This window comes from Bufo bufo, chromosome 6, assembly GCF_905171765.1.
Source record: "Bufo bufo chromosome 6, aBufBuf1.1, whole genome shotgun sequence".
Taxonomy (NCBI): Eukaryota; Metazoa; Chordata; class Amphibia; order Anura; family Bufonidae; genus Bufo; species Bufo bufo.
In genome coordinates, this window is record NC_053394.1 from 434,707,688 (window position 1) to 434,729,811 (window position 22,124).

A 22,124-nucleotide genomic window follows, 5' to 3' on the forward strand; every position below is an offset into this window, starting at 1 on the left:
CCTCCCCAGTTTGAATATCATTGGTGGCCAGTGTGCGACCCCCCGCCCCCCCTATTGTAATATCATTGGTGGCCAGTGTGCGGCCTCCCCCGGCCCCCTCCCCCTCCCTCTATTGTAATATCATTGGTGGCCAGTGTGCGGCCCCCCCTCTATTGTATTAATATCATTGGTGGCCAGTGTGCGTCCTCCCCTCTCCCGCGAAAAAAAACGGAAAACGGCACGACGGCCACGGATGCACACAACGGTCATGTGCATGAGGCCTAACGGAAAGCTCTGCACTTGTCTGACAGACTTCATAGCACTTCAATTTCTCACCATTTTCAAGAACTCCCGCTCAGCACTCCAGCTGTTGTGGAACTACAATTCCCAGCATGCTCCATTCATTTCTATGGGAGTTCTGAGAAGAGAAGAGCAAGTATGCATGCTGGGAGTTGTAGTTTCACAATAGCGGTAGTGCCGGAGGTTGCCTACCCCTGGCCTAGAGAATGTATGAAAGCAAGAATCGGGGGCCTAACTTTCAAAATTTTTAGTTTTACTTTTTTTTTCCTACCAATTCTGAGTTTCATTATGTCTTATTCTCCACTCACATCCAGAGCTGCATTCTGAATGCTCCCGGTTTCTTGTTACTGTACCGTAGATACGGCGCCATTAGTATCATTGTTACCTGCCAGAATCTTGTCAAAATACAAGGTGAGGAGGATGTACAGGACGCAGTCCAGCAGCAGGGTGATGTAGCTGGTCAGCAGGTGGGAGGATTCTCCGGTGATGTCCGAGAAGAAGACGCCCTCAAAGTCAGTCTCCATGTGTATGCTCTGGAACCAGACAGAAGCCATGTCTGCCGGGGTTTTACAGCCATGAATGAGGCAATATTCACATTTCTGTGTTCTTATTGGTGGATATTTGTACCACAGCAGCAGGACCACAGCAAGGGCCACCTTCAGCACAATATATACAGCTGTGGTTGTGCCTGGTACGGCAGCTTGCTTTCAATCAGGTATATAATGAAGGTGACAGCGTGCTGGCACTTACCTGTGTGATCCCAACAGAGAAGGCAAATGGTGCAAAAACACACAGGACGACCTCTAGGAAGACGGGCAGGACGTTCACCAGCGGCAGCGTGCTCAGGCTGGAAAGGAACAGTGTGATAAAGAACCCAGAGATGGCGACGAGCCGAGGCTTCCGGAGCAGAGCGCACAGCATGAACGTGAAGCAAATCTGCAAGAAGATGAGGAGGGAATAAGGGGCTCAGAAATATATATACACACGTACAGCAGATGGAGAGAGGTATCGGGCCCCTTGGGACGCATTTAAGTTTGAATAATCGCAGTTGCAAGCCAGTGAGTGTCTGGCCCACAGACTGTACTGTGGCCACTGGCCAGGCCACCACTCATACCGATAAAACTAAAGTCAATTTATTATTTCTCTGTAATAAATATAATCGCAATTGCAATACACAGACTGTATTGTGCCCACTGCCCACCACTTATATAGGGTGGCACAGTGCCTTGCACGCATAGTACTACTTATCTAAAAAAAAAATGACAGGCAGAGGCAGGCCACCCCGCAGTCCGCCCTGAACGCACAGGTGGATCAGTGGCTGACCCCGCACCAACTGGAGATCGGCAAAGTGGTGTGTGACAATGGAAGCAATTTGTTGGCGGCATTGAATTTGGGCAAGTTGTCACATGTGTTGAATCTGATCGTACAACGCTTTGTGTCTAAGTACCCAGGCTTACAGGACGTCCTCAAGCAGGCCAGGAAGGTGTGTGGCCATTTCAGGCGTTCCTACACGGCCATGGCGCACTTTTCAGATATCCAGCGGCGAAACAACATGCCAGGGAGGCGCTTGATTTGCGACAGCCCGACACGTAGGATATCAACACTCCTAATGTTTGACCGCCTGCTCCAACAAGAAAAAGCCGTCAACGAGTATTTGTATGACCGGGGTGCTAGGACAGCCTCTGCGGAGCTGGGTATTTTATTGCCACGTTACTGGACGCTCATGCGCAATGCCTGTAGGCTCATGCGTCCTTTTGAGGAGGTGATAAACCTAGTCAGTCGCACCGAAGGCACCATCAGCGACATCATACCATTTGTTTGCTTCCTGGAGCATGCCCTGCGAAGAGTGCTGGATCAGGCTGTAGATGAGCGTGAAGAGGAAGAGTTGTGGTCACCATCACCACCAGAAACAGCCGTATCAGCATCGCTTGCCGGACCTGCGGCAACGCTGGAAGAGGAGTGTGAGGAAGAGGAGTCAGAGGAGGAATGTGGCTTTGAGGAGGAGGAAGACCAACCACAGCAGGCATCCCAGGGTGCTCGTTGTCACCTATCTGCTACCCGTGGTGTTGTATGTGGCTGGGTTGAAGAACAGACCGTCAATGACATCTGTGAGGACAAGGAACGGGAAATGAGTAGCTCGGCATCCAACCTTGTGCAAATGGGGTCTTTCATGCTGTCATGTCTGTTGAGGGACCCTCGTATAAAAAGGATGAAGGAGAACGACCTGTACTGGGTGGCCACGCTACTAGACCCCCGGTATAAGCAGAAAGTGGCGGAAATGTTACTGAATTACCAAAAGTCGGAAAGGATGCAGCAGTTCAAAACCAAACACGAAAATATGCTTTACACAACTTATAAGAGGGATGCCACAGCACAACGGGAATCTAACTGGGGAAGAGGTGAAAGTAATCCTCCTCCTACCACGACCACGGCGGCAAGGACAGGACGCTTTACAGATGTGTTGTTGATGGAGGACATGCAGAGCTTTTTCAGTCCTACACATCGCCACAGCCCTTCGGGGTCCACCCTTAAAGAACGACTCGACCGACTGGTAGCAGACTACCTCGCCTTAACTGCAGATATCGACACTCTGAGGAGCGATGAACCCCTTGACTACTCGGTGTGCAGGCTTGACCTGTGGCCTGAGCTATCCCAGTTTGCGATAGAACTTCTGGCCTGCCCCGCTTCAAGTGTCCTGTCAGAAAGGACCTTCAGTGCAGCAGGAGGTATTGTCACTGAGAAGAGAAGTTGCCTAGGTCAAAAAAGTGTTGATTACCTCACCTTCATTAAGATGAATGAGGCATGGATCCCGAAGGGACTGACAGTGGGGGATACGTTTGACTAACAAAGGGCCTGATGACATGCCTTGGCCTCAAAATGGTCCCCACGCTGCTGTATTTAATGTCTGCATACCGGATGACTTTCGTGAATTCTCCGCCACCAACTAGGGTTCAAGCCGCAATGTTTTAGTCACCTTTCTGCCTTGAAAACATAAATTTTTCCTGCCGCTGCTACAACAGCGGCTGCAACAATAACATTGTTTTTCAGGCATGTGTACCTCTGGTGCTGCACTGTGGCTGCAAAAACAAAACAAAAAAAAAAGGCACATACAAGTGTCAATTCCCCTTCGTGATCGTTACCTTGTCGTGGTGAAGGGGCTTGCATATCACAATGAAGCGATCATCACCTCTATGAGTGTGTTGGCAATGTTGCCACACCCCAGATGATAAGGCCGTTGCTTCATTATGATCAGACCAAAAGCGATCGGCTGGATAATTTTTCATAGAAAAAACATTAAATTTCTTTCTTTTTTTTTTTAAGTTGTATGGGTTTTTAATACATAAAATAAAAAAAATCATAATAAAGTTAATAGTTTATTAGAAATAATGCAGACAATTTAAGAAAAATCCCCATCAACTCCAATAGAAAGCAAGTACAGAGCTCAGAACTAAATTATTTCAGGATGTCGTAATGGTTCGTTAATTCGACAATGGTTAATCAATTCGACACAGGGATTAAACTGATAGGAATAGTACTAGTTAAGACACCACTCATATAGGGTGTCACAGCACATTGCTCCGTGCACGCGCAGTGCCCCAACTTGGGAGTTGAGGACCGACCAAGCTGCTTTTTCCATCTCCCGGGTCCTAAAATCAATTCAGTTTGTTGTATCAGAGTTTGGTCTGTCAGTGTGAAGGCAGTCGAAGGTACCCGGCCAAATTTTTTTTTTCGCAAAAGGCAGTCCCTGATATGGGACGTAACAGGGATTAAACTGATGAGAAGAGAACTACAGAAAATACCACTCATATCGGGTGTGACAGTAAATTGCACGGCGCAGACGCAGTGGCCGTGGATTCAAACAAAGGGGAGGGAGCCAGCGTTTTTTTAACCATCTCCCCGTTCGAAAAATCAATTCAATAAATGGACCCCAGATTGGGGACGTAACAGGGATTAAACTGATGAGAAGAGAACACAGAGGGGACACCACCGAGCACAGAGGGGACACCACCGGGCACCCAATTATCTGTGGGAGGGTGACATTACTAGGGGAGTTAATAGGAGAATTTGTCCCCTCTGTGCTCGGTGGTGTCCCCTCTGTGCTCGGTGGTGTCCCCTCTGTGCTCGGTGGTGTCCCCTCCTCTGTGCTCGGTGGTGTCCCCTCCTCTGTGCTCGGTGGTGCCCCCTCTGTACTCGGTGGTGTCCCCTCCTCTGTGCTCGGTGGTGTCCCCTCTGTGCTCGGTGGTGTCCCCACTGTGCTCGGTGGTGTCCCCACTGTGCTCGGTGGTGTCCCCACTGTGCTCGGTGGTGTCCCCTCTGTGCTCGGTGGTGTCCCCTCTGTGCTCGGTGGTGTCCCCTCTGTGCTCGGTGGTGTCCCCTCTGTGCTCGGTGGTGTCCCCTCTGTGCTCGGTGGTGTCCCCTCTGTGCTCGGTGGTGTCCCCTCTGTGCTCGGTGGTGTCCCCTCTGTGCTCGGTGGTGTCCCCTCTGTGCTCGGTGGTGTCCCCTCTGTGCTCGGTGGTGTCCCCTCTGTGCTCGGTGGTGTCCCCTCTGTGCTCGGTGGTGTCCCCTCTGTGCTCGGTTTTTCTTTCTTTATTTGTGGAAGCATCACATCACTAAATTGGTGGATGCTCCACAATTGATAGGGGTTTATCACCTTGCAAGCTTATTTCTGGTACAGATATCTCCTGTATGTACCCCGTATTAAGTGATAGGGGTGGGAGTACTTTCTGACCAGAATTAGTGCCAATTTTTGCATATAGCTACACAAGGGTTAACCCCTATTGTGAACATTAGTTTGCATAGGAATTCACTCTCGTTCCAATTTTTGAAGGTGTATTAATAAAGTTCAACTTTTTAATATATACACATACACAAACGTTCTGTTGTTCAGTGATAAGTGCATGTACATATACACACAGAACTAAATTATTTCAGGATGTCGTAATGGTTCGTTAATTCGACAATGGTTAATCAATTCGACACAGGGATTAAACTGATAGGAATAGTACTAGTTAAGACACCACTCATATAGGGTGTCACAGCACATTGCTCCGTGCACGCGCAGTGCCCCAACTTGGGAGTTGAGGACCGACCAAGCTGCTTTTTCCATCTCCCGGGTCCTAAAATCAATTCAGTTTGTTGTATCAGAGTTTGGTCTGTCAGTGTGAAGGCAGTCGAAGGTACCCGGCCAAATTTTTTTTTTCGCAAAAGGCAGTCCCTGATATGGGACGTAACAGGGATTAAACTGATGAGAAGAGAACTACAGAAAATACCACTCATATCGGGTGTGACAGTAAATTGCACGGCGCAGACGCAGTGGCCGTGGATTCAAACAAAGGGGAGGGAGCCAGCGTTTTTTTAACCATCTCCCCGTTCGAAAAATCAATTCAATAAATGGACCCCAGATTGGGGACGTAACAGGGATTAAACTGATGAGAAGAGAACACAGAGGGGACACCACCGAGCACAGAGGGGACACCACCGGGCACCCAATTATCTGTGGGAGGGTGACATTACTAGGGGAGTTAATAGGAGAATTTGTCCCCTCTGTGCTCGGTGGTGTCCCCTCTGTGCTCGGTGGTGTCCCCTCTGTGCTCGGTGGTGTCCCCTCCTCTGTGCTCGGTGGTGTCCCCTCCTCTGTGCTCGGTGGTGCCCCCTCTGTACTCGGTGGTGTCCCCTCCTCTGTGCTCGGTGGTGTCCCCTCTGTGCTCGGTGGTGTCCCCACTGTGCTCGGTGGTGTCCCCACTGTGCTCGGTGGTGTCCCCACTGTGCTCGGTGGTGTCCCCTCTGTGCTCGGTGGTGTCCCCTCTGTGCTCGGTGGTGTCCCCTCTGTGCTCGGTGGTGTCCCCTCTGTGCTCGGTGGTGTCCCCTCTGTGCTCGGTGGTGTCCCCTCTGTGCTCGGTGGTGTCCCCTCTGTGCTCGGTGGTGTCCCCTCTGTGCTCGGTGGTGTCCCCTCTGTGCTCGGTGGTGTCCCCTCTGTGCTCGGTGGTGTCCCCTCTGTGCTCGGTTTTTCTTTCTTTATTTGTGGAAGCATCACATCACTAAATTGGTGGATGCTCCACAATTGATAGGGGTTTATCACCTTGCAAGCTTATTTCTGGTACAGATATCTCCTGTATGTACCCCGTATTAAGTGATAGGGGTGGGAGTACTTTCTGACCAGAATTAGTGCCAATTTTTGCATATAGCTACACAAGGGTTAACCCCTATTGTGAACATTAGTTTGCATAGGAATTCACTCTCGTTCCAATTTTTGAAGGTGTATTAATAAAGTTCAACTTTTTAATATATACACATACACAAACGTTCTGTTGTTCAGTGATAAGTGCATGTACATATACACACAGGTATACATACTGTACAGGTACACATACAGACACACACATACAGGTACACATACATACAGACACACACACACATACAGGTACACACAGGTACAGCTACAAATATTGTACAGGTACACATACATACACACACATACAGGTACACATACATACAGACACACACACACATACAGGTACACACAGGTACAGCTACAAATATTGTACAGGTACACATACTGTACAGGTACACATACTATACAGGTACACATACTGTACAGGTGCATATACTGTACAGATACACATACACACAGGTACATATACACGCAGGTACACATACTGTACAGGTGCACATACTATACATGTACACATACTGTACAGGTACATATACACACAGGCATACATACTATACAGGTGCGCATACTGTACAGGTACTCATATTGTACAGGTACACATACACATAGGTACACATACATACAAGGCACACACATATACAGGTAGACACAGGTACACATACACACAGCTACAAATACTGTACAGGTACGCATACTATAGAGGTACACATACACACAGGTACACATACATACACACAGGTACACATACACACAGGTACACATATTGTATAGGTACACATACTGTACAGGTACACATATTGTATAGGTACACATACTGTACAGGTACACATACACACAGGTACACATACTGTACAGGTACATATACACACAGTTATACATACACACAGGTACACATACACACAGCTAAAAATACTGTACAGGTACACATACTATACAGGTACACATATACACAGGTACACATATACACAGGTACACATATTGTATGGGTACACACACTGTACAGATACACATACACACAGGTACACATACTGTACAGATACACATACACACAGGTACACATACTGTACAGGTACACATACACACAAGTACATATACATGCAGGTAGACATACATACACACTGGTACACATACTGTACAGGTAAATATACACACAGGTACACATACACACAGGTACACATACTGTACAGGTACATATACACACAGTTATACATACACACAGGTACACATACACACAGCTAAAAATACTGTACAGGTACACATACTATACAGGTACACATATACACAGGTACACATATACACAGGTACACATATTGTATGGGTACACACACTGTACAGATACACATACACACAGGTACACATACTGTACAGATACACATACACACAGGTACACATACTGTACAGGTACACATACACACAAGTACATATACATGCAGGTAGACATACATACACACTGGTACACATACTGTACAGGTAAATATACACACAGGTACACATACACACAGGTACATATACACGCAGGTAGACATACATACACACTGGTACACATACTGTACAGGTAAATATACACACAGGTACACATACTGTACAGGTACACATACACACAGGTACACATACTGTACAGGTACACACACACACAAGTACACATACTGTACAAGTACACATACATACAGGCCCTTCTCAAAAAATTAGCATATTGTGATAAAGTTCATTATTTTCTGTAATGTACTGATAAACATTAGACTTTCATATATTTTAGATTCATTACACACAACTGAAGTAGTTCGAGCCTTTTCTTGTTTTAATATTGATGATTTTGGCATACAGCTCATGAAAACCCAAAATTCCTATCTCCAAAAATTAGCATATTTCATCCGACCAATAAAAGAAAAGTGTTTTTAATACAAAAAAAGTCAACCTTCAAATAATTAAGTTCCGTTATGCGCTCAATACTTGGTCGGGAATCCTTCTGCAGAAATGACGGCTTCAATGCGGCAATGTGGCATGGAGGCAATCAGCCTGTGGCCCTGCTGAGGTGTTATGGAGGCCCAGGATGCTTCGATGGTGGCCTTAAGCTCATCCATGGTGTTGGGTCTTGCGTCTCTCAACTTTCTCTTCCCAATATCCCACAGATTCTCTATGGGGTTCAGGTCAGGAGAGTTGGCAGGCCAATTGAGCACAGTAATACCATGGTCAGTAAACCATTTACCTGTGGTTTTGGCACTGTGAGCAGGTGCCAGGTCGTGCTGAAAAATGACATCTTCATCTCCATAAAGCTTTTCAGCAGATGGAAGCATGAAGTGCTCCAAAATCTCCTGATAGCTAGCTGCATTGACCCTGCCCTTGATAAAACACAGTGGACCAACACCAGCAGCTGACATGGCACCCCAGACCATCACTGACTGTGGGTACTTGACACTGGACTTCAGGCATTTTGGCATTTCCCTCTCCCCAGTCTTCCTCCAGACTCTGGCACCTTGATTTCCGAATGACATGCAAAATTTGCTTTCATCCGAAAAAAGTACTTTGGACCACTGAGCAACAGTCCAGTGCTGCTTCTCTGTAGCCCAGGTCAGGCGCTTCTGCCGCTGTTTCTGGTTCAAAAGTGGCTTGACCTGGGGAATGCGGCACCTGTAGCCCATTTCCTGCACACGCCTGTACACGGTGGCTCTGGATGTTTCTACTCCAGACTCAGTCCACTGCTTCCGCAGGTCCCCCAAGGTCTGGAATCGGTCCTTCTCCACAATCTTTCCTTCCCACAGACTTCCCACTGAGGTGCCTTGATACAGCACTCTAGGAACAGCCTATTCGTTCAGAAATTTCTTTCTGTGTCTTACCCTCTTGCTTGAGGGTGTCAATGATGGCCTTCTGGACAGCAGTCAGGTCGGCAGTCTTACCCATGATTGCGGTTTTGAGTAATGAACCAGGCTGGGAGTTTTTAAAAGCCTCAGGAATCTTTTGCAGGTTTTTAGAGTTAATTAGTTGATTCAGATGATTAGGTTAGTAGCTCGTTTAGAGAACTTTTTCATAATATGCTAATTTTTTGAGATAGGAATTTTGGGTTTTGATGAGCTGTATGCCAAAATCATCAATATTAAAACAAGAAAAGGCTTGAACTACTTCAGTTGTGTGTAATGAATCTAAAATATATGAAAGTCTAATGTTTATCAGTACATTACAGAAAATAATGAACTTTATCACAATATGCTAATTTTTGAGAAGGACCTGTACATACAGATACACACACAGTTCTGCACACCGGGCCAGCAGGACTGGAGTCTGGATGAAGATGGATCAGCCAACCTACCATTGATATCCCATAGAGGAAGAAGAGCAGCAGGATGACCCCATAGGAACTTTCCACGAACACAAAGGTGGTTGTGACAAGAGCCATCAGATTGGCAATGATCAGGACATAAAGAGCGTAGAGCAGCCCCCATGACAACCTGCAAAACGGAGAGAAGATGACGTGAGGCAATGGATATATGTGTAGAAAGATATGTCAGGACAATCCTCTCCTGAAACCCTCAGTGCTGCTGGGAGGACCCTGCTCCTTCCACTATGTAACTCTCAGCCTGTGACCTCCATTAGATCTGCAGACTCCTCTCCTGAAATCCTCTGTGCTGCTGGGAGGGCCCTGCTTCTACCACTATGTAACACTCAGCCTGTGACCTCCACAAGATCAGCACAGTCCTCTCCTAAAATACTCTGTGCTGCTGGGAGGACCCTGCTCCTTCCACTATGTAACTCTCATCCTGTGACCTCCACAAGATCAGCACACTCCTCTCCTGAAATCCTCTGTGCTGCTGGGAGGTGATACCACTCACCAGAAGGCCAGGTCTCTGAGCCCCATCATCCTCATGATCTCTCTCTGCTCCTTCCTCTCCTTGGCGATGTAGATTGTCAGCAGGTAGGAGAGCGAGGTGTAACACATGCACATGACCAGGATGAAGAACCCTAGGTGTAGAATGGTCCTGGAGATGACATTGGTAGAGGCCATCTTCACAGCCTCCGTGGAGGCCATACTGTCCCAGACCGAGTGATTAGTGGCCACCTGCAAGGAAACGTTTGGGGAGTTATATTTGCAAAACCCTATAGCGGGTACGATGCGTAGATGAGCGCAGTTATGATGCTACATAAAAAATATTCCACATCTTATGGATGTCTGGGACTGGATATATTGTAACAAACCCTCAGCTGTGAGGCGTTAGGAGGCCTGTAAAGGTTTTCAGACCTTCATATCACTCATTTATTGTCAGCAGCTCCTAATTTACCTCGATGATTGCAGCGTCGATGGCGGCCTGCAGCGTCAGGAATCCGCTTCTCATGTATAAGGTTGGGGTGCAACTATCCGCGTCATAGCATGTACCTGAGGAGAGGCATTGTAAGGACAGAGCGGGGGAGGGGGGCACAACAGTGACAAATATCAGCAGCCCTAAATCTAAGGCCTCATGCACAAGACCGGTCCGCATTCACGTCAATGGGGACGCAAAAGATGCGGACAGCACTCCGTGTGCTGTCCGCATCCATTGCTCCGTTCCGTGGTCCGCAAAAAAAATATAACATGTCCTATTCTTGTCCATTTTGCGGACAAGAATAGGCATTTCTACAATGGGCCGCCTGTTCCGCTCTGCAAATTGCGGAAGGCACACGGGCGGCTTCCGTGTTTTGCGGAACGCAAAAAACGGAACGGTCGTGTGCATGAGGCCTTAGGGTGTATACACATGGTGCAGCTGTGCCACAGAACTGCATTTTTCGTGCTTGACCTGTAAAATGCATTCCTCGCTGAGTTCATACACAGAGACCGTGGGTACAGCTGCTGCCACTAGGGGGTGACAATAAGCAAAACATGTTTTAGCCCCTCCTACCAATTATACCGCTCCAGCAGGCACGGCGCTAATCAGCTTTTACGCAGTCAGTCGGAGCAGAAAACAGAAGGTAGACAGGAGGCCCATTGATGGGTCCGACCTTTAAGCTCACAGGACACAGCAAGGAAAAGCTGAAAATGACTAAAATCAGGAAAAAAACTGGGTGGGAGCTGTTTCCGCCAATGAAATGGATTTTACAGGTAAGTCATTAAAAAATCCTATTTTCTCGCTCTCATTGGCGGACACAGAGATCGTGGCATGTCCAAAAGCAATCCTGTTAAAGGAGAAAAAAACCATAGTAGCTGGAGCAGAGGATGGGAGTGGTAGTGGCCGTGACTTTAGGAGGAGTCACAGTGGTCTCCCTCAAGCCATTGCTCCATAGGGCTGGAGCAGTAAATGCAGGACGCAACTTTTCTTCCCTAAGGGCACTCCCTCTAGTTGGGGCTCCTACTTGATGGTAGTTTGTGGTGCCCTTGATGTTGGTTGTAGCATGGGTGCCTGGCAGGGGGTATAATAATGCAATGGCCAGCGTGTAAAGATGTAGGAGTCAGTAAACCAGGCCAGCTATATCTTTCTTTACTTGATTTCAAAATAAGAGTTGTAGAACATCCAACGACACAGTGCACATTCTCCCCAGATGTCTGTGCATGAGTTAGTCAATGTTTGAAGCAAAGGCCCTCTAGTACACTCTCTTGCTAAAGTCTCTCTCACTAGAATCTCTGGCTGGCGACTGTGTTTCATCAATAATGCCTGTAATTTGTACGGTGATGTGCAGATCAGAAGATACAACTGATTAAGTTGTTACAGAGGTGTGTAGGGTGTCTTAACTTGTTACCCCTCCACAGCATCAGGGTCTGGAAAGCTTTATGAAGGTTACCGTGCTGACTGACCATTCACCTGGCCATGTCATGTTGTTATCGCTCTCTTTCTGTAGCAGAAGCAAAGGATCCCACAGAGATTTCATAATCTCTGGATTCTTGAAGCTGGAGGCCTGAGGAGAGGAGGACATATTGTCTGCCCCTTACTCCCTTTAATCTGTTCCCTCAGACTATAGAAATCTCTGGAACTAGGGGGGGGGGGGGGAGTCCTAAGCTTCCTAAGAGGACTGGGCCAGGATCATTAACCCTGGCTGTTTCTACACCATGCATAGATATTCTGAGTACATATTACATTGCATAGAATCACAGTACATTACCAAACACATATCTCCGCACTGGGGTACTGCAATCGCACAACCAGTCATCTAAGGCATGGCTGGCCAACCAAGAAAAACATGGAAGGATAACAGAGTATGCATGAGCAGGGCATGGGGAGAAGTGCAGAGAGTGGCAGAAGACCATCCTGAACCACGCAATGCTACTAGCCCCGGAATCTGCATAAGAACAAGAGAATAGAGACAGATATGCGGAAGGAGGCTTAATCGAGTCACAAAAGTCTGGAGTACAATGGCAGATCTACAGTAGTAGAGATCATTCCCTAGGACAGAAGAACCATCTTCATCCAGTAGGAGGAAACCAGATGAATAATAGCAGGAAGAACAGTCAACTCAGGCATCTGTCGAATGGAAGATGACGCAAAAGAGGCCACCATGAAGAAAGGGCTGTAGGGAGATCTCCAATAGAGAATTAAGATGACTATGGAAGAAAGCCCAGGCAGAGGTTCCCAGGAGTTGCAAACTGACTACAAGCGGAGCCACATGGACAAGCCCATGGAGAATAAACACTGCATACCAGAGAGGAGCGCCAAGATCTGACCCCTGCTGAAGACAAAAACCTGAAGGAACAGGAGGAAGGAATCATTCCATGTGTAACGGACCGTTTCAGCAGACAAGGGGTTAAAATCCGTTTAGGCGATATGCCCCTTTCTGAGAGACAGGCACAGCTACTGCAGGACACCAACCTCCCGAACTGGATACAAAGTAGCACTCCAAACTGGAACCTCACGAATAGCTGCTAGCAGACGAACAGGAATCAGCTTACACTCCTGGCAATCAGTCTCTAACAGCATACAGCGGATCCCCCCAATAACGAGACAAGGCTCCGTGTTGAGGGTCAAGCAGTGGTCTGAGGTGCTGGCACACCCAGCCTGGTTTTTATTACAGTTTTTTGCAAATACAGGTCCGCCCACAGGGAGGTATAAAACAACCAAGCCCATCTGGTGTACACGCCCCTAGGGGACCAGAATGAAGACTTGTGACATAGGACAGATATGCAGCACTGTAGGATACACAGAGACAATACATCCCCACAATGCATCATGGTTTCCTCCTCTCGGCCCTGGAGACACCCGAGGCGTAATCCAATTATCTCTCAAGACAAAGAGGAATCACCAATACACATGTGGATATAACAGGACAGACATCACAATTTAAACACACAATGGGACAATGGCACAATAGAAACACACCCAGAATATTCCTCCCAAGCTGACAAGTTACACTTATTATAAATTGTTACAACTTTGTGAGTTTACATTGGCCATACATATAACTTACATCAATTTAAACAGTATAACTTGGGGTCAAACCTATCCAAAATTCACTTGAATAGGTTCAGGGGTTTAAAAGTTAGTATGGGCCATAATCCTGAGGCAAGAGGCTGATAAACAGGCCTCTCCAAAACCCAGTGGCGAGGTTGGTTTCGCCACACAATGCATAAGCCGAGGAGAGACCTAGGCCTAGCGGCACAATGGATTTCAGGTCTACCGCAAGGTTGTGATAGTTCTCTTGGAGAACCCATGAGAATTCAGGCCTTTGGGCCCAACAGGAGAATTAGAAACCAGGATGGAAGGCCTTTTCTGGGGGACAAATGTCCTTTTGTGTTTCCTTGAAAGAGGGGGAAAGGGAGAAGACGGAAGAATTAAGATAACCAGGGGAGATGAGTAGAAGCCTGGACAGAGAGGCGGCTGTGGATAGTGAGGTGAGAAGAAGCCGGGACAGAGGGGCAGCTGTGGATGTAGTGAGGGGAGTAGAAGCCTGGACAGAGGGGCAGCTGTGGATGTAGTGAGGGGAGTAGAAGCCTGGACAGAGGGGCGGCTGTGGATGTAGTGAGGGGAGTATAAGCCTGGACAGAGGGGCGGCTGTAAAAGTAGTGAGGTATGTAGTAGCCTGGACAGAGGGGCGGCTGTGGATGTAGTGAGGTGAGTAGAAGCCTGGACAGAGGGGCGGCTGTGGATGTAGTGAGGTGAGTAGTAGCCTGGACAGAGGGGCGGCTGTGGATGTAGTGAGGTGAGTAGTAGCCTGGACAGAGGGGTGGCTGTGGATGTAGTGAGGTGAGTAGAAGACTGGACAGAAGGGAGGCTGTGGATGTAGTGAGGTATGTAGTAGCCTGGACAGAGGGGCGGCTGTGGATGTAGTGAGGGGAGTAGAAGCCTGGACAGAGGGGCAGCTGTGGATCTAGTGAGGTGAGTAGTAGCCTGGACAGAGGGAAGACTGTGGATGTAGTGAGGTGAGTAGTAGCCTGGACAGAGGGGCGGCCGTGGATGTAGTGAGGTGAGTAGTAGCCTGGACAGAGAGGCGGCTGTGGATGTAGTGAGGTGAGAAGAAGCCTGGACAGAGGGGCGGCTGTGGAAGTAGTGAGGTATGTAGTAGCCTGGACAGAGGGGCGGCTGTGGATGTAGTGAGGCGGGTAGAAGCCTGGACAGAGGGGCGGCTGTGGATGTAGTGAGGTGAGTAGTAGCCTGGACAGAGGGGCGGCTGTGGAAGTAGTGAGGTGAGTAGTAGCCTGGACAGAGGGGCGGCTGTGGATGTAGTGAGGTGAGTAGTAGACTGGACAGAGGGGCGGCTGTGGATGTAGTGCGGTGAGTAGTAGCCGGATCAGAGGGGCGGCTGTGGAAGTAGTGAGGTATGTAGTAGCCTGGACAGAGGGGCGGCTGTGGATGTAGTGAGGGGAGTAGAAGCCTGGACAGAGGGGGCAGCTGTGGATGTAGTGAGGTGAGTAGTAGCCTGGACAGAGGGGCGGCTGTAAAAGTAGTGAGGTATGTAGTAGACTGGACAGAGGGGCGGCTGTGGATGTAGTGAGGTGAGTAGAAGCCTGGACAGAGGGGCGGCTGTGGATGTAGTGAGGTGAGTAGTAGCCTGGACAGAGGGGCGGCTGTGGATGTAGTGAGGTGAGTAGTAGCCTGGACAGAGGGGTGGCTGTGGATGTAGTGAGGTGAGTAGAAGACTGGACAGAAGGGAGGCTGTGGATGTAGTGAGGTATGTAGTAGCCTGGACAGAGGGGCGGCTGTGGATGTAGTGAGGGGAGTAGAAGCCTGGACAGAGGGGCAGCTGTGGATCTAGTGAGGTGAGTAGTAGCCTGGACAGAGGGAAGACTGTGGATGTAGTGAGGTGAGTAGTAGCCTGGACAGAGGGGCGGCTGTGGATGTAGTGAGGTGAGTAGTAGCCTGGACAGAGAGGCGGCTGTGGATGTAGTGAGGTGAGAAGAAGCCTGGACAGAGGGGCGGCTGTGGAAGTAGTGAGGTATGTAGTAGCCTGGACAGAGGGGCGGCTGTGGATGTAGTGAGGTGAGTAGTAGCCTGGACAGAGGGGCGGCTGTGGAAGTAGTGAGGTGAGTAGTAGCCAGGACAGAGGGGCGGCTGTGGATGTAGTGAGGTGAGTAGTAGACTGGACAGAGGGGCGGCTGTGGATGTAGTGCGGTGAGTAGTAGCCTGATCAGAGGGGCGGCTGTGGAAGTAGTGAGGTATGTAGTAGCCTGGACAGAGGGGCGGCTGTGGATGTAGTGAGGGGAGTAGAAGCCTGGACAGAGGGGGCAGCTGTGGATGTAGTGAGGTGAGTAGTAGCCTGGACAGAGGGGCGGCTGTGGAAGTAGTGAGGTATGTAGTAGCCTGGACAGAGGGGCGGCTGTGGATGTAGTGAGGGGAGTAGAAGCCTGGACAGAGGGGCAGCTGTGGATCTAGTGAGGGGAGTAGAAGCCTGGACAGAGGGGCGGCTGAGGATAAAGTAAGGTAAGTAGAAGACTGGACAGAGGGGCAAGTTTTTCCCTCTCTGTGCCCCTTCACAGTAGTTATGGCCTCATTGCGCCCGTCCCCCTCACAGTAGTTATGTCCTTACTGTGCACCCCCACAGTAGAGATACCCCCTGTGCCCCCTTCAGAGTAGTTATGCACTCATTGTGCCCCCCCTCACAGTACTTTTACCATCTCTGTGGATGTAGTGAGGTAAGTAGAAGCCTGGACAGAGGGGCGGCTGTGGATAGTGAGGTGAGTAAATTTCTGGAGAGAGAGGCGGCTGCGGATATAGTTAAGTAAGTAAAAGGCTGGACCAGTGGCGTGTCTAAGGTGTTTGGCACCTGGGGAGGGTCCTTTCTCTGGCAATTCCCCCCCCCCCCCCATACTTTAAAACATTGCACCCCCTCACAGTCCTTATGCCTTCATTTTTCCTCCTCACAGTAGTTATGCCCAAATTGAGCCCTCTCACAGTAGTTATGCCCCCATTGTGCACTCCATCACAGTAGTGACGCCCTAATTGTAACATTTCACAGTAGTTATTAATGTCCTCATTGCAACTCTTCAAAGTAGTTATGCCCACATTGTGCCCCCTCACAGTATTAATGCCCACACTGTGCCACCTCTTAGTAGTTATGCCCACTGTGCCTCCTCACAGTAATGATGCCCTCATTGTGCCTCTTCACAGTAGTTATGTAGACATTGTGCCCTCTCACAGTAGTTATGCCCTTTCTGTGCCCCTTCACAGTAGTTATGCACGCATTGCACCCCTCCCCCTTACGTTAGTTATGTCCTTATTGTGCCCCTCACAGTAGATATACCCTCTGTGTCCCCTTCAGAGTAGTTATGCACTCATTGTGCCCCACTCACAGTACTTTTACCATCTCTGTGCCCCCATAGTAATTGTTATGCCCCTTTACAGTAGTTATGCCCTCTCTGTGCCCCTTCACAGTAGTTATGCCAACATTGTGCCCCCTCACAGTAGATATGCCCTCATTGTGCCCCCTTACAGTAGTTATTCCCTCTCTGTGCCCATTCACAGTAGTTATGGCCTCATTGCGCCCCTCCCCCTCACAGTAATTATGTCCTTACTGTGCACCCCCACAGTAGATATACCCCCTGTGCCCCCTTCAGAGTAGTTATGCACTCATTGTGCCCCCCTCACAGTAGTTATGTCCTCATTGCACCCCTTCACAGTAGTTATGCCCATATTATGCCCCCCCCCCACAGTAGTTATGCCCTCATTGTTCTCCTTCATAGTAGTTATGCCCACCTTGTGCCCCCTCACAGTAGTTATGCATTCCTTGTGCCCCTCTCACAGTAGTTATGCCCTCTCTGTGCCCCTTTAGAGTAGTAATGCCCTCTCTGTGCCACCTCAGTGTTAATAAAATAAAAAACAGTAAATACTCACCTTGTCCCATTCCCGATGATCATATTCCTCCTGCACCGCCCTGTAGGCACAGATCACTCTGCAGCACTGTGTGGGAGTGCACAGGAAGATTTGTGGGCTCCTCTTACACAGTCCGTCAGTGCGATCTGTGCCTACAGGGCTGAATGGTGAAGCAGGGAGACAGTTCCTGGAGAGACCAGTAAGTGAATTGACCGCAGCTTCCTGGTACTCTAGCAATGAACGCTTCCATCTGTATAGATGAAAGAGCTCATTGCATCTGGCACCCCCCTGACAGCTGGCACTGTGGCAGACTGTACCCCCACCCATGGCATGCAACTTAGCTGGACAGAAGGTAGACTGTGGATATAGTGTTCTTGGATTTTGCAGATGCTTTATTTACTGTTCCTTATAGATGTTGAATATGTAAAATGAGGTCTATAGGCTTAGAAAGTGGAGCTTGTACTAAGCTATATAGTACTGTGCAGTCTATAAGGGATGTCCAGACTTTGACTCTCTGATTGTTTGGTTGTCCGCTTGGCAAATGAGGTTTAATGTGGATAAATGTAAAGTTCTGCCTCTGGGAAGTAATAATCTCCATGCATCATATGTCCTAGGGGAGGTCACTTGTAGAGATGGATTTGGGTCTCCTTGTAGATCGTAGATTAAACAACAGCATACAATGTCAATCAGCTGCTTCTAAGGCCACCAAGTTACTGTCATGCATTAAACTAAGCATGGACTCGCGGGGCAGGGATGTAATATTACCACTTTACAAAGCGTTGGTGCGGCCTCACCTGGAATAGGCAGTTCAGTTCTGGGCACCAGTCCATAGAAAGGATGCCTTGGAGCTGAAAAAAGTACAAAGGAGAGCGACTAAACTGATGGAGGGTCTGAAAGAATTACAATGACTTAGTAGAAGAGACGAGGGGGGACATGATTGACCTATACAAATATATACTGTAAATGGGCCGTACAAAGAATATGTTGAAAAGCTATTCCATGTAAAATCCCCTCAAAAGACAAGGGGGCACTGCCTCCGACTGGAGAAGAAAAAGTTCAGTCTCCGGAAACGTCAAAGCTTCTTTACTGTAAGAACTGTGAATCTGTGGAATAGACTCCTCAGGACGTGGTCACAGCAGGGACAGGGGACGGGTTTAAAAAGGTTTAAATGAATTCTTAAAAGCAAATGACATTAATACTTATGGAAATGTGTAGAAGTTGTGGTCTTGCTCCCCTTTTCTAAAATTTGCATCCTAGCTGTCCCTTGGTTGAACCTGATGGATTTATGTCTTTTTTCTTTTTTTTAAACCAGGAAGTTTTTATTGTTTTTCAATAACACAAATGCAATCAATTATCCGAGTCGGATCATAGATCAGTAAGTAATCCAGTTTACATAGGTGTTACAATACAGAGTGGAGGTGCGAATACATCTGGACTTTCCAACACTGAAGGCGAGGTATGAATTCTAACGGAAGTAGTGGTTAGGTCTAGGCCCAAGATGTGGGTCTCATTGAATTCACAAACAGACAAGAATAAAACTAACACATAAATAATCATAAGAATAAAAAGAAAGTGTCCGAGTGAGTGATACCGGCTTTCACCTATACAACGTTCTGATTACCAGGATCACTTAGACGTTCGACCTAGGGCAGTGATGGTAAACCTTTTAGAGACCAAGTGTCCAAACTGCAACCCAAAAGCCACTTATTTAGGGGATCCCCAGAGGATTGTTATCACATTGGCGGGTAAGCTACGTCACAAACCAATGGCTAGACAGCCATATTGACCAGGTAGTGTAGACTTTTGTCATGGAGGGTTGTTGTGTGTAGAACATTTTCTCGTACATACAGGTCAAGTTAACCAGGGCAGTCACTTCCAACAGGGTAGGGGTGTGTGGACTTTTTCAGTGAACCCGGATGCCAAGTAAAAGGTCCATTGTCTCTTGTCCATTATCATAAATTTAAAAAGAGTAGAGGATAGTGTGGCGAAACCAACCTCGCCACTGGGTTTTGGAGAGGCCTGTTTATCAGCCTCTTGCCTCAGGATTATGGCCCATACTAACTTTTAAACCCCTGAACCTATTCAAGTGAATTTTGGATAGGTTTGTCCCCAAGTTATACTGTTTAAATTGATGTAAGTTATATGTATGGCCAATGTAAACTCACAAAGTTGTAACAATTTATAATAAGTGTAACTTCTCAGCTTGGGAGGAAAATGCTGGGTGTGTTTCTATTGTGCCATTGTCCCATTGTGTGTTTAAATGGTGATGTCTGTCATGTTATATCTACATGTGTATTGGAGATTCCTCTTTGTCTTGAGAGATAATTGAATTACGCCTCGGGTGTCTCCAGGGCAGAGAGGAGGAAACCATGATGCGTTGTGGGGATGTATTGTCTCTGTAAAACCTGCTTGAGCCAGATTGCCATGCTGCCAGCCAGGGCCCAAAAGATACTTTTACTATCTTTTCAACCCCTGGTCTGATTCATGCCATTTTGTAATATGTTGTTCCCCTGAATGGATTGATTGTGAATATGTAATTTTTATGTGAATGTGATGTATGGTTTTAGAGTTATGAAAGTTAGGTAGAAAGTATGTTTTAACTGTATGTGTAATTGAGTTTCCTCTCAGGATAAGGGGAGGGAATATGTGGGATGTAACTGATATGTGATTGGTTGTTTTTTTATACCTCCCTGTGGGCGGTCCTGTATTTGAAAAGACTGTAATAAAAACCAGGCTGGGTGTGCCAGCACCTCAGACCACTGCTTGACCCTCAACACGGAGCCTTGTCTCGTTATTGGGGGGATCCGCTGTATGCTGTTAGAGACTGATTGCCAGGAGTGTAAGCTGATTCCTGTTCGTCTGCTAGCAGCTATTCGTGAGGTTCCAGTTTGGAGTGCTACTTTGTATCCAGTTCGGGAGGTTGGTGTCCTGCAGTAGCTGTGCCTGTCTCTCAGAAAGGGGCATATCGCCTAAACGGATTTTAACCCCTTGTCTGCTGAACCGGTCCGTTACAGTGGTGGCAGCAGTGGGATCGTTCCTACAGCCAGAAGGACAGCTACAGGAGACACCATTTCTTTGGATTTTACAACTTAAGGGCAACGCATGTCTCAGTACAGCGACCCTAAAAGCACGAGGATGGAACCAGCAGTGGAGTACAGATACTCTGTCGAGGAATTTGACCGTATGATGTGGTTGCGGCTGAACTTCTTCGGACCCAATCCAGCTGAGAAATACGTGAAGTTCGTGAGGAGTCTAGTGTTCAAGACCCTACTATACCAGGCAGAAGGTGACGGTCAGCTGCCACGTTGGGTGGACCTCCACCGGAAGTTACAGTTGCGGGACAGAGAGAGCTCAGTCTCCCCTCCCCAGCGGCAGAGTGTCCAGCAGGGAATTGGGAGCCCAGTCTCCATTCCCCAGCGGCAGTGTGAAGTGCAGGGAGAGGAGAGCAGCGTCCTCCCTCCCCAGCGGCAGGCTGAGTTACAGGGGGCAGAGGTAGTTGTTCCTGCCCCCCAGCAGCAGAATGATATGCCGGGAAGGCAGTGTGAAATGCAGGGAGAGGAGAGCAGCGTCCTCCCTCCCCAGCGGCAGGCTGAGTTACAGGGGGCAGAGGTAGTTGTTCCTGCCCCCCAGCAGCAGAGTGATATGCCGGGAAGGCAGTGTGAAATGCAGGGAGAGGAGAGCAGCGTCCTCCCTCCCCAGCGGCAGGCTGAGTTACAGGGTGCAGAGGTAGTTGTTCCTGCCCCCCAGCAGCAGACTGATTTTTTGGAAATAGGGAGCCCAGTCTCCATTCCCCAGCGGCAGAGTGTCCAGCAGGGAATAGAGAGCCCAGTCTCCTTTCCCCAGCAGCAGGACACTGTATTGGGAGCGGAGACGATCGGTCGCCCTCCCCAGCGGCTGGAAGTATGTATGGGAGAGGAATTCGTTACCCCCTCTCCCCAGCGGCAGCTTAATGCACCAGGGGGAGACATTAACCCCCACAACAGTGCAGATGGGACCGTGGTCTCTGCACCTACAGCACAGGGGGTAGAGACAGTCGGTCTCCCCCTCCAACAACCAGACTCTAAGCCAGGGAGCAACACAGAGACCGGGAGTACCAGCTTCCAACATAACCTTGGTGGACTCACTGGACAGAGACAGGCTACCAAATGCAACAGGTCCAGTATTGGGTTGTGGGTGGGCTGCCAGACTAACTCAGGTACCGACCGGCGTGAGGTCAGGTATCTGGTTAGTCTTCCCTGGGGGGGGGGAGATGTGTGGCGAAACCAACCTCGCCACTGGGTTTTGGAGAGGCCTGTTTATCAGCCTCTTGCCTCAGGATTATGGCCCATACTAACTTTTAAACCCCTGAACCTATTCAAGTGAATTTTGGATAGGTTTGTCCCCAAGTTATACTGTTTAAATTGATGTAAGTTATATGTATGGCCAATGTAAACTCACAAAGTTGTAACAATTTATAATAAGTGTAACTTGTCAGC

At 48.4% G+C, this 22,124-nt stretch overlaps 1 protein-coding gene across 1 annotated transcript in view; it reads right to left on the minus strand.

Annotated features, from left to right (window-relative positions):
- LOC121003062 (ABC-type organic anion transporter ABCA8-like) overlaps positions 1-22,124 on the minus strand; it is a 242,076-nt gene that overhangs the window by 136,777 nt on the left and 83,175 nt on the right. Inside the window, exons 5-9 of the mRNA XM_040434618.1 lie at positions 10,723-10,817; positions 10,276-10,502; positions 9,756-9,894; positions 1,030-1,215; positions 665-812 (exon numbers count right to left, since the gene is read on the minus strand). Coding sequence (XP_040290552.1) covers positions 665-812; positions 1,030-1,215; positions 9,756-9,894; positions 10,276-10,502; positions 10,723-10,817 — 795 coding nt within the window. The remainder of the gene's footprint in view (positions 1-664; positions 813-1,029; positions 1,216-9,755; positions 9,895-10,275; positions 10,503-10,722; positions 10,818-22,124) is intronic.